This window comes from Ixodes scapularis, unplaced genomic scaffold (assembly GCF_016920785.2).
Source record: "Ixodes scapularis isolate PalLabHiFi unplaced genomic scaffold, ASM1692078v2 PGA_scaffold11__112_contigs__length_91849675, whole genome shotgun sequence".
NCBI lineage: Eukaryota > Metazoa > Arthropoda > Arachnida > Ixodida > Ixodidae > Ixodes > Ixodes scapularis.
The window spans coordinates 67,278,656-67,294,951 of NW_024609837.1; the positions used below are offsets into that span (position 1 = coordinate 67,278,656).

At 47.4% G+C, this 16,296-nt stretch overlaps 1 protein-coding gene across 1 annotated transcript in view; it reads left to right on the top strand.

The window, feature by feature from the left end:
- The window catches only part of LOC121832984, a 140,599-nt gene extending 132,016 nt beyond the window's left edge, over positions 1-8,583 (top strand). Inside the window, exons 5-6 of the mRNA XM_042289023.1 lie at positions 56-120; positions 8,477-8,583. Coding sequence (XP_042144957.1) covers positions 56-120; positions 8,477-8,583 — 172 coding nt within the window. The remainder of the gene's footprint in view (positions 1-55; positions 121-8,476) is intronic.
- The last annotated feature ends 7,713 nt before the right edge of the window (positions 8,584-16,296 follow it).

The following is a 16,296-nucleotide window of genomic DNA, read 5'->3' on the forward strand; positions in this document are numbered from 1 at the left end:
AATTACTTGTAGCAATAACCCTTGACAAAATGTTACTTTTTTCCTTCCCATGCAGAGACAGGGAGAATGTACAGACGGTCCTGGTCGAAATGCAGGAGTTCATGCCACACGAAACCAACTGTAAGACTTTTGTTTCCTTTGCTTCATGTTAACTTTCTGGGCTTTTATGAAATATGAATACTCGTTTTGACGTATACACTTGCGAAATTCAAGCAATCCTAGCGACGTAGTGCCGTTCCCCTTTGCTATTCCTTGGCCGCAGTTTCGGTTTCGATTTGTCAACCTCGCTTCACAAGATCCCGTCACGACCAAGTACATTGCTTGCAGTTTTGAATGTGTGACTTTTCTTAAAATTATAGTACCCCAGATTTTGCCTAACTATACGGATAAAACTCTGGGGCATGTTTTCTGGAGGTGCTCGTGATGTTCCAGTTAGTGCACGAAGGCGCATGGAAAAAGTGTACTCAGACATCAGTTTAGCCGGGAGGGTCAAGCTACACTCTGGAATGGTAGCCAAGCCGCCAGAGAGTTATGGGACGCGACAGGCCGTACCTCTACTCTCCGCTAATTCTAGGCAGGTCCTTGCGGCCGCTAGAGGTTTCGTGGTTCGACGGGGGCTCTAACAAAATGAAGGGGTGCCTTGCAGGCGAGTTGTGAATTTATTTTTATGCACTGGTCAGGGTGTACCACTTCGTCAACGGGGCAATCGAAATCGAAACCGTGCCATTCCTCTCTATGGCCAAAGAGGTCCTGTAACGCAACGCGCGCAGTGTTGCATGTAGGAATTTCTGGACGTAGTCTATGGAACACGGGCTTACTAAAGATATTGAAATCCTAAAGGGCTGTCAACACAGAACACGACTCCCTCCGGATTTTGTCGAGCATGACTGGGCACCCCATAGAATCCCACATAAAGCTCCACCCCGGATCCGCTTTTTAACTAATACGCTTCGCGTGTGCACCTAGGCATATCAAGATTACGCACGACCACAATAGACCCTTTCCGAAATTCAGTGCCATCTGGTGGTTTGTAAAGCAGTTTAGGTTTTGCCATATCAATGGCGAAACTGAACTTGTATCGGCACCACCACTTTCGCAAGTCAATGGCACGCGAGGAATTGTCCAGTGTGAGTTCTTTCTCGATCACTTTCAGTTCGATGATGACCAAAAACCTGCATTCAGAACAAAGCTACAACCAACTCAGATGCCTCGAGAAAGTTATATACACCAAAGTGCTTTAAAGCCGATTGTGTGCCGCCCACAGATTGACTAAATCTGAGTTATTAGAAATAAACGCTTACGTAGCTCTTGTGTTCCATTCCGACGTCGCGTCGTACTGACACCCCGAATGTACAGGCCTCGCAAGATCCGCTTAGGAGCATCTTCAACGTCTTCCTTTATCAGTCACTAGGAGGCCGCCATTGGTATGGCACAGATGCCGTTCCACAGATGATGATAGTGATCAAAGTGGCCAGACTGAATTTCGGGAAGGGTCTATTGGAGGAAGTCATACTTAGTGTGTGTGTTATGTCCAGCGTAGCTCAACACGCAGAGTTTTAACAAGAGAAGATCGATTTTCTGCCGAGAGCGCGTCACCTCTGAGCGGGTCTTATGTACCACGTGCTAGCCGGTCCTTGAATCGCTCAGCGCCATGCTCATAAATCTGAAGTATTCGGGCAGTAGGGATTTTATCTACTCGAATACTACACTGGTGACGAGAAATTAAGAACCTGCGAAGCCCGGAACAACCCAAAACTAGCCATGGCTACTCAAGAAGAAATAGTAGCCTTCTCAAGCCAGTCACGGACATCGTGGATCTCTTAACGACAGAACGCCTCGGTTTTTACTTCGTGGCGAATGGCATCGGATCCATGGACAACGAGCGAGCACTTCTACTAATGTCTTGCGGTCCAGAAACTTACGAAACCGCACGGGTGTTAATTGCACCCAGAGGACCCGGCGGTGTTAAGTTTGATGGACTCGTGACAGTCCTGCGCGGAAACTTTGACACTTAACCTTCAGAGCTGTATAACCGGTAGACGTTTGAGCGGCGAGACCAACTATCAGAGGAGTCGATGAACGGCCACGGTGAGGCTCTCAAACACCTGGCTGGAAATCGTAACATCGGAATCTTATGACTCCGCAGCTACGTCTGTTGCATCATCGACGGTGCTGCTTCCACTGCGGCACCAGCGCAATCAGCGTCATCTCAAGCAATTGGTGCAGCGGCTGCGACTGGGAAACCAGCAGCGCCACAGCGGCACATCCAACTGCCGCTTGACGTAATACTGCGCGACCAGTTCGTTTGCGGCCTCCACGACGAGCTTCTCTAACAGCGCCTGTTTGCATAGAAAAACCTTACGCTCTCCAGCGCCCTGGACCTCGCCAACCGAGGAGAAAGCGTCTCAATACAACCAAAAGACATAAAAAGAACGAGAAAAATCTCTAAAAAAAAAGCAATGATGCTGCTTTGCAAATTGTCGGTGCTCCCGATGCAAGAACCAGCATGAACCGCAAGACTGCCGATTTCAAATACAATGTCGATACTGCAAAAATAATGGTCTCACCCAAAAGCCGTGTATCGCAAAAAGAAAACTCCACAAGAAAACAAGTCGAAAGAAAACTGATCACAACTTTGAGGCATATACGGAGTGACGAGTAATCCAACGTGTTATTCCAAGTGCTTATTCTATAAACTAAATAAGCTGTCCACACGTAGTCACTTTCTGAAGTTTCAGGTTCTACTTCAAATTGAAGGTAAATAACTTCAGTTCGAGGTCGAATGTGGCGCCGCTTGTTCGTTGATTAGTGAAAACAAGTTTCGTTCAACCTGGCCCAAGAATCCGGCACAGATCATGAAGAACGATTTAGAACTTGATACTTGGAGTGGTGAAGGCCTGAAACTTCTTGGGTCACTTGAATTTCGTGTGAGCTTGAAGTCGAAGGATTACTTCTTGCCACTTCTGCTGATAAAAGGCTCTGGCTGCAGCCTTTTGGGCAAATATTAGTTCGACGCACTTCATATCAGGGTACAAGGGATGAACCAAGTGCAGCAGCCGTCCACGCAAACCAAGGTTGAAGCAGGGCTTCAACGATATCCCAAGGTGTTCTAATATGACATCTCTGGATGCATGGGACCTCCAGTGAATTTGAAGATAGAGTAGGGAGCCACGCCAAAGGTTTGCAAGCTCGCTCGGTGCTTCTTGCTCTTTGGTCAGCTGTAACAAACGAGCTCCAAAAGTTAGAGTATCAAGGAATATTTGAGCCAGTCCAGCAATATGAATGGGCTACACTGCTCGCTCTCGTCCGAAAGACGAGCAGGGAAACCCGACTCTGCGGTGACTAAGGGAGCACGATAAAGTCCACATCGAAGAAAGAAACCTATCAGTTACAAACGACGAAAGAAGTACTTTCACCTCTCAGAAGAAGTGCCATCTTTTTCACGTTGAACCTGTGCCAAGGGTACAAGCAGCTAAAGGTAACGGAAGCCGCCACTGCGGTCCTGACTATCAACGCCATCAAAGGATTCTATAGAGTGACACCACTTCTATTTGGAATCTCAGAAGCGCCAGAGATGTTTCAGCGGATGATGAAAACAGCTCTAGCTGGCATACAAGGGATAAGCGGCTACCTAGACGACATAACTAGCAGAGGAGCTACAAGAGGTGAGCATAATCTATGTTTGTATTAAGTACTGTTGAAACTAGACACCTCCGAACTGAAACTAAAAAAAGAAGGAAGTGTAAGTTCGCAGTCAGTGAAGCTAAATTCCTGGGACACAGGACTGACGCTTCAGTAGTTCACACAACTGCTGACAAGGTGCAAGCGATCCTTGACGCTCCAGAGCCTACAGAAAAATTTAAACTGCAAGCGTTTTTTAGGATTGCTGGCGTTTTACGATCGCTTTTTCAATAACAAAGCAACAACCGAAACGGACTTGTACAAGCTTGTAGAGAAGAATGTTCTGTGGTTTTGGAAGGAGAGTCACAAGGAAGGATATCGGAAACTCAAGGTGATGGTGAAGGAATCAATGGTGCTTGCACGCTATGATGAGAACTAACCCGGCCCTGTTGCTTTCTAGCGACGCGTCTCCTTAGGGAATAGGAGCGGTCCTGGCTCAAGAGGATGCTATAAGACGCGAGGCTCCGATCGTCTTTGCGTCAAGGACACAAGGGTCTTCAAAAGACAATAATCCCAGCTGGATAAGGAAGGAATCCCAATCGTCTATGTAGTATGCCACTTTCATTAGGTCAACGCTGGACGACACTGCAGGTGACCATCTACAGTAACGATCAGCGTCTTTTGAGAATACTTGGAGGCTCAAAAATCTTGCCACAAGTTTTATCTCCACGTACGACCAGATGGTGTATCAAGCTCAGTGCTTACAACTATACACGAGGACGTTCACATCAAAATGCGGGCGCTTTCAGCAGGCAGCCACTACCTGCTGATGTCGACGAGCGGTGCGTATCAGGCGATTTACTAATGCTAGGTTGCTCGCCTTTTCCTCAACTATCTCCAGAACGCATTTTGTAACTACTGATCAAGACAGAGTTTTAAGACTCGGTTACATTGCCATACATCACAAAAGGTTGAGTAAGTTGAACTACTACGAATGCAAGCCATACAAAGGTATTGCGAGCGAATTGTCGACTCTCAATGGCTCTTTGACCAGAGGGACAAGGGTAATTATTCTCTGTGCCGCAAGAGCTCAGGTGCTCCAATTTATGGTTATCATCGATGCATGGGGACAATGACGGCGGCTGCTTGAGGCTATGTCTGGTGGCCCGCGGTAAACAATGACATCAAAGTCAACGCATGAACAGGCTTTACGCGCTAACGGCACCAACGGGAACCACCCGAGGAATCCATTCCGGAATGGCAACGACCATCAAACCATGGAACACACTACATGTCGACTTTGCCGCACCCGCCGAAGACAAAATGTTACTAATAGAGGTTGATGTCTTCGGTAGATGGCTGGAAGTGCGCCACGTGAACACTATCAACTCGACATCACCAATTCAAGAGCTACGCAACTTGTTTGAGACATTCAGAATGCCGCGAAAGGTTGTCAGCGAGAATGACACATTGTTGGCGTCGGCCGAAACTGAACAATTCTTCAAGAATAACAGCATTCGCTACGTCAGTAAAGCCCCTACTATACAGCGACAAACGGGAAGCGGAAAAAAATGGCATATAAAACCAAGCAAAGGGCAGTGTAAAAAAAAAAGGAGGGGAATTTTTCGTTTCTACGTATCCTTTATCCATCTGCTATCTTGACGGAGGGAGATTCTTTTTGTTAGAGCTAGTTGAGCCGGGATAAGCACCCAGCTTATCCGGCCCCAAGATAACAACAAAAGGAGTCAAGTTAAAGTCGGAGAGAAGCAAATGGGAAGGGTGACGAGGAGGATTTTTCTACCTTGCGGAAAATGATTTTGCAGGTCGGCTTTAAGCAACACACTACAATCAATCTCACAACCGCCCCCCCGAATAAATAAGAAAATAAATAAAATAAAAATAAAATAAAGCAATAACCACCGGCCATGCTTATGTTTGGTCGTGAGTTGTCGACGGCGATCTCTCGTCTGCAGCCAGCAGAAATAGGGAGAAATAAGTGAGCGTCCCAACCAGCGCCGTCCCCTAGCAAGAGTTCATTTGGTCAAAATGTTTTAGAGCGCAGCTCTTAGGGGCCCGTTCCCGTCTTGAGCGGCGTCGGCGTCGGCGTAACCAAGGTTATCCCAAGGTCACCCCAAGGTCACGGGACCCCCAGAGGTCACGTGACCCCTCCCCCAGGGTCACGTAACCCCCAAGGTCACGTGACACCCAAAGTGACGTGACCCCCGAGGTCACGTGACCCCCAGAGGTCATGTGACCTCCCCGATGACGTCATCGTCACTGATGACGTCACCGGCATCCGCATCGTCATCGTCATCATCACTGATGACGTCATCAGTGACGTCACTGATGACCTCACCGGCATCCGCATCGTCATGGTCATCATCACTGATGACGTCATCAGTGACGTCGATGACGTCATCAGCGATCAGTGACGTCACTGATGACATCACCGACATACGCATCGTCATCGTCATCATCGCTGATGACGTCATCGGAGTCCGCATCGTCATCGTCACTGATGACGTCATCAGTGATGTCACTGATGACATCATCGGCATCGTCACGTGACCCCCCAGGTCACGTGACCCCCCCAGGTCACTTCACACCCCCAGTACCCTTCCCTCCTCCTCCTCCACAAGAGCTGCGCTCTAATTCGGTGTTGCAGGGAGTTGTAAACGGCTTTCATTTTTTATTTGAAACTTCTCGGGCTAATTGCTGTGGATTTCAGGAACAGTTAACAATATGCTCGGATGTTGTTCTTGGATCATTAAGACAGCCCAAGGCAGGGTACAACGGCACCAGGATCATGTAAGAAACCGTGAGGAAGAGTCTCAGAGACATTCGTTCGTTGAACCACCTTCAACAGCATACGCCAGCAATAATGACCCACGAGGCTTACGTGCCCAGTGGGCCGTTACAATAGATGGTGATCCAGTGCCAACCAAGGAACAAGATGTTCCAGACATTCAGATTGATGTCCCTCCCAATACGAAAATGGTTCTACCAGCGACTTCTTCTAGACCAAAACGTCCAAGACGGCGTCCTCAAAGACATAAGGACAGCGTCTAGAGGGGGAAGGAGTGTTATGTACAGCATAGCTCCACACGCGCAGCTAACAAAAAGAGCGATGTTTTGGCTAGAGTGCGTGAGCTCCGAGCAGGACGCATGTACCTTGAGCTGCCGGTGGGGCAAGACAGTCCACAAATCGCTCAGTTCCAGTCCAATAAACCTGAAGTATTCGGACAGCAGCGATTCTATTTACACGAATACTACAACAATATGGATAGCAATTAACAATGCAGGAGCTTGCAAATACAGTAATCATGTTCGCCACCCCATGACGAGCCACTGTCTCACTGGAGCATTCGAAAGCTTTTCTGGAAAACCTGCCAAGCTTGAACTTGCTTCAACGAATTCGATTGAGATTATCATAAATGTCCATGCGCCTAAACGAGTGTTTATTCACAACGTCATTTTCAACTATGGCATTTGTGACTAATTGTTTAGATTACTTTGTTAAACAGTAGGATAAAGTAGGCGTACAATCACTCCTTCGACTCAGAAAATATAACAGCTCATGATACTTCTCTGACGGAACACATAGTATTACAGACGTCTGATATTTGAACGTCACACGCATGCCCTTTAGACGTCCTCTTGCTTGATTTTGGGTTTTATCTGGGTTACTACACGCATGCCTTAACGTTTTACAGTTCACCAGAATTTGTCATTCTCAATTGGCTCATTTAAATTTGCGATGGGGTGTGGATGCCAAATTGAGTCCCCTGTAAAAATAGTGCTTCATCTTTCTCTTCTTCAATTAATATACTAGAGTTGTGAGTGCGCGCCTGTCTGTGTTCTATGTTCCTTCCTCGTTAGTCCTCGTCTCTTTGTGCGCAATTTTAATCATGTTCAGTGTTGAGTAACCACTGTGGCAGAGGGCTGACTTTTTTTCGCATTATTTGCTACTGCAAATTCTAAGATTTTCAGCCCTACACATACATAATTTCCAGCCCGTTTTAGAGCTTAGCTCTCGCTTTTTTCATACCTTTTGCTTACCAATCAGGTTTTTGTATATTCAATTGCGTTTTAAATTTTCTAAATAAACCTGGCCATCTAACAAAGTGACAGCCTATTAACTAATGCTTTTAGATGTCTTAATTTATTTTAGACTTTTGTAAATCACGTATGCGCGATGCAGGTTTAGTGATTCTGGTGCCGGGAAATTCCCGATCCCCATCATATGCCGAAATGATCGGTTCCAAATATTATTTAATCCTCTCCCGGAGAAGTGTTCACAGATCACGCTGAGAGTATTGTTCACCCGAAGAAATCCGGTGCGTCTACCTTCTCGCAACGTACTTGGGATAGCCAGTGGCTATTATACACGGACGGGGCTCGAAATATATGTAGAGTACGTTTGAGCTTAAGTTCATATGCAGCCGTCACTACGAGGTAATGGGACCAATCAAGCGGCGTAAAAAGCGCTAGTCAGAGGACCTTTTTTGCTTATGATTGTTTCAGCGATGATTGAACACGTACCGATACATGAAAAACACAATGACGGTTGGCTTTTGACGCTATCTGATCGATCCCATCAGCTTGTAGCGTCGGTTGCGTCTGGACTTAAGGTGAAACCAAGTATAGTCTGCGCGTTTTGACACCGAGCATGAGGTTTCACTAAGTTTAATGTCACGGGGTAGACTCGCTTCACATACACCAGCAATTGGCTCTCTCAAATGCTTTTCTGGCAAATAAACGCTCCAAAGTTCTTTGATTCTTGGGTGCACAATCATGGTGGTGTACGTGTTCGCGTCACCGTGACGTCACGGCTGTTGTTTTCCTTGTTCGGCAGGCAAGACCCTGATTGAGGAGGGCCTGCTCAAGTGGCGGCGCAAGGGGGGCCTCTACGGACAGCTGGGACACCACCTGTGCTGCCTGTGTAGATCGCAACTCAGCTAGTCCTGAGCCCAGCGTTATGGGGTCTGAAACCTTGGGCATCGGTCATACCCACCACACACCAAGGGTGCCTAACCCTGGGTCCCGCGTCACCGTCCGCTATGACGTCCTAGGCCTCGCCCGCCCGAGATCCCCGACTGCCCGCAGACGCCCCGGCCCGGTGGGCACGCGCAGACGTGGCCACCACCAACGGGCAGACGCCGCCCTACATCGCTCCTAGGTGGCGCGCGTTGTCACCCAAACGCTCCAATTGCATAGAAGGGTGGATGGTCGGAAAAGCCCCCAACCGCTCATCGAGAACGGCTTTTGATTTCGGAAGGGGAACAACAGGCCTGCGCTTTTTCCGGCGAAATGTCGCCTAGCTCGCATCAGCGTCGTCGGCAGCGCGTATTGCAGCGTCTCACTATGAGCGTGATGCCAGCACATGGCGCCGCCAAGGCCCACGGATCTGTCGGTTTCCCATGTAATCCCGTCCAGCTTCAGCGCGCTTGCCGCGTGGAGTTCATGAATTCACTAGCGATGATGTCATTTCCAGGCATTGCATTCTTGGTGGTTTTGGTTCATCACGTACATGACTAGCACGTGGCGTCATCGCAACAGGCTGGTGATAATTCATACTTGTTTTTTTTTTCTAAAAAAAACAACAAATTTGATGTTACGAAATGTATGCTGCACAATGTACGCGCTCACCAGCAAGGGCACCATAATGGCTGCTAATGTACCATCAGTGCAAGCCATGCACGCTGGTCACTTGGAGTTACTTGGTAAAACAGAAACAGCGAAATATCGTTGGGAAAACAAATTGTCCACAAGGGGTTTCATTTACATAGCCAGAAGTAAGACATAGGGACGAATAGAGAAGTGAAGTTTTCGGGTGTTCTGTGAATGTCGAGTTGAGTAAGGACAGGTAGATGTAATCGTCAACGATTTACTGTCTAACATTGCTACGAAGCTGTGTTAGAAATGTAATGCCTACTAAAACGCTTTGTCACGTTAGTACTGCAGAGGTGCGCCGTAAAACAAAATAGTTCACTTTCGATATACCTCGTCTCACCTTAGCATGGACCATACCTTCTCTATACTGTCAAAGCCTGGGAGATCGCCACGAGAAGCACCCGCCGAAATTGAAAAGGTAGAGCGGCAGACACGGGATGAGAGGAGAGCCACGTGACGGGCGCCCCGCTGCGGCGAGACACCGAAACACACTTCTCCCGAGTGATAGAATATTTGCTCGTGCTCCTCGCGTTCCTCGCGCTACCGCTCATTTTCTCGTCGCGTTTAAAAACCATGTTTCGGCTCTTCGCCACTGCAAAAGCTGTGCGCTGACCTCCAGGTTCACCGAGAAATGCTCTGTGCTATCAGATCCTCGCACTCCGAATCTGCGACCAGGCACTCTATGGCTCCGTCGTCGAGCTGCCAGGCTTTGTTAGTATAAAGGAGGCTATGGATGGAATAACTGCGAATTATATCCAAGCGCGAGCGACTTGCTTTGACTGCCTTGACTTGAGCACTCGCTGCACGAGCGCTCGTACAGCCGGTGAGGTTTTATCCTGAGCAAGTAGCTCGGGCTTTTAGCATACAGGGCTAACAGCAGTCCATGGTAAGGTGAGACGAAGTATAGTTTAAATTAAATCTAAAATCCCAAACTCAAAGCAGGGGGAAAAAAGTAGACGTAGAGTACCGGGATTGGCGTTCCCAGGCGGCGCGCACTGCAAACAGTACGTAAAGACATAGAGTTACGCCATGATAAAGATAACTCGTGATACACCGGTATAATTTTCAAGACCGAAACCTGTGAGGGTAGAAATTTCAGGAGAGGAGGAGAGGAGGAGATGAGAGCGCGTCCGAACGCCGAACGCCAACGTCTGCCGTGAACTTGTTCGAACAGTGAATGGAGACAAGGGCGGCTAGCTTTGCCTCTACACACCAATCATTCAAGTTAGAGCTTGACACTCTGGAGTCCTTGTTCGGTCTCTCTCCCATTTCTTGGTTTCTACTTATTTAGCTTGCGCGGAAAATAGAAGAGACAGACGTTCTGAAACCTACAGCCCACTAAATAAGCTACGCTTCAGACTAACGACACTTCGGCCCTTGGATGTATAGACATAGAACCACTAATTGAGCTACGCTTAGGGTATCGGCACTCTGGTCCCCGATATTGCTGTGGGCACCGTCATCTTAGTGCTTCTGAAAACAGGCGAATTGTCGATCGTCATGACTTCCTCAGCATTAGATACGGTGTAGGGAATCTCATTTAATGTTGCTTTGCTTTGTCGCGAGCTGTTTAAACATTTGTGGAGGGCGGAAGAGCGTTTCATATGATTTCAGATGAAGCTTCAGATAAATGACAACCGTGCTTTTAAGCCACAGGATGGGTTAGTGTCGTTGCTCTGAAGCGTAGTTTATTTAGAGGCACTAAATAGGTGACGGAAGCTAGCGACCTCACTTCTTGTAACGGGAGGTATTTTGCGCTACCTAGTTTCAAATCGTAGTAACCAGTGTTTTAGGCGTTACCGAAAAAAGTAATGAGATAACTCACTCGTTAATTACAAAATAAAGGAAAGCGTCATGACTCATGTTACCGCAAAAAAAAAAAAAAACGTGTTAACCGCTACTTTTACCGATAAAAAGTAACGCGCGGTACTTTTATGTTACTTTTTATAAATTGAAGGCAACAAGGTTCTTTTTAAAATATTCTTTGGCGATAGCGTTTTTCGACAATTTGATGAAGGGCGTGGGTGCTGCGTTTTTCTTTCTAAAGTGAGACTTTTTGCGCGCAATAATTAAAGGGGCGGTGCAGCGATATTCAGCTGGAATATGTTTAACTTTACACGAGTTTGCTGGCACTAGCGGTACCCAAGTATACTTGAACGCAACGCCATTGACTAAGAAACCTCTTTGTTGCGGTGTAATTTCAAGGATAAAAGCTCGCGATTTCTTTCAATCTCTCCTCCGCAAAACTTGGTTACGTAGCGTATGAATCGCAGTGTTCCCTAGTTGCGGTATTTAAATGCGGCTCATAGATTGAACCCGAGCATTGCGTGCGCACTAGATTTTGGCTCGCGATAATCAGTAGATCGACAAGCATTCGGGTGGTGGCCCTTATCCAATCGCTGCAATCACGACAATAGCTGAACCCAAACAATGTCCGGAACTCAGCGCGTGTCCCGCGCTTGGACAACCCCTGCGCGTGTCTGTGATCACCCTTGGCGGCACATAATCGGCTCCAGTTGTCGTGGCCGCTTGTTCTGGCTGTGAGTTGAGGGGTTGCTCTTTTTTCTTTAATTTCTTTTGCGAGGATATTTGTATGAAGGAAAAAACGAACGCCTGTTTCAATGTTCATAAACAACAGGGATTTCTTCTAAGCGTTATTCACACAAAAGCGAAAATATTGTTGAACCACCGCTTCATAGGCTTGGCTCCTATACTTCGCTTCAGCTTAAAGGGGTCATGAAACAATTTTCCTACTTCTTCCTCCTTAGCTTTATTCTTCGGCACCGGTGCGATGACTCCTAGCTCTTAGGCGCCCGTTCCCGGCTTGAGCGGCGTCACCGTCGCCATCGCCGTCACCGTCGGCGTAACGGCGAGTAACCCCGTGAGGGTTACGAGGGTTGCGAGGGTTACTCTCACGAGGGTTACCCTCACGAGGATCACGAGGGCTGCGAGGGTTACTAACCCTCGTGACCCTCACGAGGGTTACGAGGGTTAGTTACCCTCACGAGGGTCACGAGGGTTATGAGAGTTACCCTCACGAGGGTTGTGAGAGTTACCGTCACGGGGGTCACGAGTGTTACCCTCACGAGGGTCACGAGAGTTACCCACACGAGGGTCACGAGAGTTGCCCTCACAAGGGTTACTAGGGTTGCCCTCACCAGGGTCACGATGGTTACCCAGGTCACGTGACCCCCCGGGGGCACGTGACCTGGGGATACCCCCCGAGGTCACGTGACCCCTCCGTTCACGTCATCGTCACTGATGACGTCATCAGTGGCGTCACCGGCATCCGCATCGTCATCATCACCGATGACGTCACCGGCATCCGCATCGTCATCGTCATCATCACTGATGACGTCATCAGTGACGTCACTGATGACGTCATCGGTATCCGCACCGTCATCGTCACTGCTGACGTCATTAGTGACGCCACTGATGACGTCATCGGCATAGTCACGTGACCCCCAGGTCACGTGACCCCCCGACGTCACGTGACCCCCCAAGGTCACGACCATCCCCCCCGCCACCCGAGGTCACTTGACCCACCTTCTCAGTATCCTTCCCTCCTCCTCCTCAAGAGCTGCGCTCTAATTCGGCGCTCAATTTTTTATGCACACCATAGAACTTGTCATCCCCGTGACGATAAGTTCCGTCAGTGCACTCATTGGCCACGAACGCGAATCCGAATATTCGTCGACGGATTGATTGTTGACGAGCGCATACGTCCGAGTGACGCTGTTCTCGTGTCCAATGCGTGAGCTGGGCTCGGCTGACGTCAGGATGGCACCGCTGACGCGTTTTGGGAACCGCGGATGTATCACAGTGAAAAGTCGGAGAGCTTTCGAAGGAAAGAAGGTACAAAATAGTCCGCTATAATTTCAAATGTTCGTCCCGAAAAGCTGGCTTTTGACTTTCTACTCTCTTTCTTTTGGCCAGCTAAACGGTATGCGATTAGTAAAGTCCCAATTCAAAATCATTTATCAAAGACAAAATTCGTTTCATGGCCCCTTTAAAACCAGACGCAGCCGACGCTACGCGCTAATGGGATCGATCAATCATCGCCAAGAGTGCAACGTAATGGACCTTTTTTGTTCATGTTTTGTTCAGCAAAGGTAGATCACGTACAGAAACATGACGAAAACCATGATCGTGCCGTCGGCTGCGTCTAGACTTGAGGTAACATTAACTATAGAAACAGGAAAAAAATAGGGGAACTTGTTTTAGATTTTAGGAAGAAAAAGTAACGAGTAATGGAACTACGTTACCCGTTACTTGAAACAAGTAACGTAAGCACGTTACCCGTTGCTGTTTTGAAGAAAGTAACGAGTGCGTCACTACGTTACCGAAAAGGTAACGTGTTCGCTACTTCGTTACCGGTAACGCCGTTACTTGTAACACGTCACCGCCAAAACTGATGGCTACCCATTGCGGCCACTCTTTCGTAAGCACCAAAATGGCGGCACGCAGATGACAGTCCAACGGTGGAGGGACGATACTCTAAACGTAGTTTATATTGTGGCTCTAGTTGAACCTAATGCCGTTTCCGGGACACGCACTTAAGCTTTTCTATACTAGGCGTGAACACTCCCCGACAAGGACGTCACCATCGCAGGCTCGATTATTTTTTCAGTTCAAGAGGTAGTCACCAGGGCTTGAAATAGGCTTAACTTATTCACGCGCGTTGCTAATGTACAGTTTGTGAAAGAGCGGTACGGTTAAGTTATGCTGTCGAAAGTCCGTTGCAGTGCTTTGAGGTTGAGAAAAAAAAATTATAGCACGGTCAGACTCATCTGATCGACATTCAGAGCTCTAAACTTGTAGGCCTCTTTTCTACACCTCGGAGCATCAGATACGCGCTCCATTCTGTAGTCATTCATTGACATCCTTCATCCATCCTCATAATTTCAACCAAACGCCACCGAGCATATTCTTTACGTCAACTAGGCAACAGCAGAATTATCTGAACACAGCTGAGGCACGAGAAATTTCTAACACATGATACCTACATTCGAGAAAAATCTAAGCTAACACCAAAGGCGAGGATTATAGTCCGCGGTGGCAGAAAATAATGCTCCAAAATTGCGGTGTCAGCCATCTTTATTTGAAAGACTGCCTGCCCAAACCTCAGCATCACTGGGACATCCAGAAGCTGCACACGAGCAATGCGTTTATGTGTAATACGTACGAATAGGCTTACCAAGGCAGCAACCCAATGTCATGTACTCTGCACCACAAGGACAAGTTGTGGTATATGCTGAAAGTGTTAAACAGATATTTATTATGGTTCAGACGATGACTACACTATGCGACCGTCAGTTGGACCAAAACATATCTACACCCTACAAAAGTCTGACTTGACTTTCCTGCAGAACACGCAGACAGCGAATCATGGCGAGCAGTTAAAGTATCCCAGCGAATCACCAAGTTCCGATAATTGAGCTTGACGTTTCACTTGCTTATTGTGCGGTCATTTGTAACTCCCATAATTCCTTGTTCAGCTCTCCACAAGTTTGTTTGGCGGCACTCGCCACCAGATAGCGGACGTCGCTAAGGTTTAGAACTCAGACTACAAAGTTACTCTGCGGGTAACCTAGGGCTGTCAAAGTTTAAAAATAAACGTGTGACTCGAAAGAAAGAGATAGAATAATTAGCTACCAAAGAGGTTGTTTCAGTAAATTTAATAGTCCAAAGCGTGAGGCATTTGAGAGACATTTGTTATGGTATATGTGACCATATATGAATTTTGTTTTGTTTGTTGTGAGTTTCAAATATGGATCCAAACGAAATCATCATAAGTGATATCGATGCCGATCTGCTAACTGAGCTTGAACGACCGCGATTTCGTTTAGTTATAAAGAGGCTAAGCATATTGATTGTAATTCATTATGTTAGTCTTCATTATATTTTTGGTGGAATACGACCTTTTTTGATAAATGGCGTGCATCAGATGTCTGGTAATACCCGTGTGGAATTTCGGTAGCCCTATAACCTACTCAAAATGGCCATAACTTTATTTTAAGCCAAGAACATATATATGCATTATATGGTGAGAAACAGCGAATTGGTGTAGACCAGGTGTCTATCAATACTCTAGCGAGGCGAGCGCCACATTCGCGGGGTAGTACAATGAAACAACTACGTGACACTGTTATGGGCGAGTGATTGATAGACAATATCGCATCACCCAATTGCTTACGGTAAACAACTTTCATTTTCACAGTCGCAGTCTGTAGTGTCTTCGACCCGGGCGCATTCGACACAGGACAGCAAACGCCAGGAGGTCTAAGAGGAAACAGCGTCACTTCGAGCTTCGAGTGTTACCATCAAGATTGTTATCCCAATTCAACGTGTTCGCGTGCATCGTAACATTCGGATAACCCTTGTCGATCCTTGGTATAGGGTGCCTTTATGCGCTCGCGTGTGTCTTAAGCCGTAGTCCCATTGCTCCCATGTCCCAGCAAAAGTCACGGAGTTTCTCTGCAGACAGGATAACAAAATTATCTGCGGAGATGCCTCAGGCATGTTCGAATTAAGCAGGTTCGCTTCGTACATGCGCATGTTTCCAGCGTGTTAGCAGACAGTTTTTGCACGGCCAGTGTGAAGGGACAGCCAAACAAGGAAGAAACACGCTTCAGACAGTGTCTGCAAACTGTCTTTTGTGTGATGTATTAACAGTGCGACCGTGGCTTTTGGAGCGGTGATATCCGGCCATTTTGAGGGCATGCTTCTTCGTTCTCTTTGTGCAAAAGGATATCTCCCGGCCCGATCCAAAGGCTCCAAAATTACAAGGCCGTAGTGCTTAATTTTAGCCGTTGCCTACTAGAGGGCAGGGCTGGGAACAGATCAGACACGAGTGCTGCAGCAGTAGCACTCTGCCGGACGTAAGCTTGAATGGAGAATGGGAACTGTTGCTCGCCCTTACAAAAAAAAAAAAAAAAAGAAAAAAAAAAGAAAAAAAATTGTGGTGTTCATTGTTGACAGGTTGTTTAGACAAGTCATCAG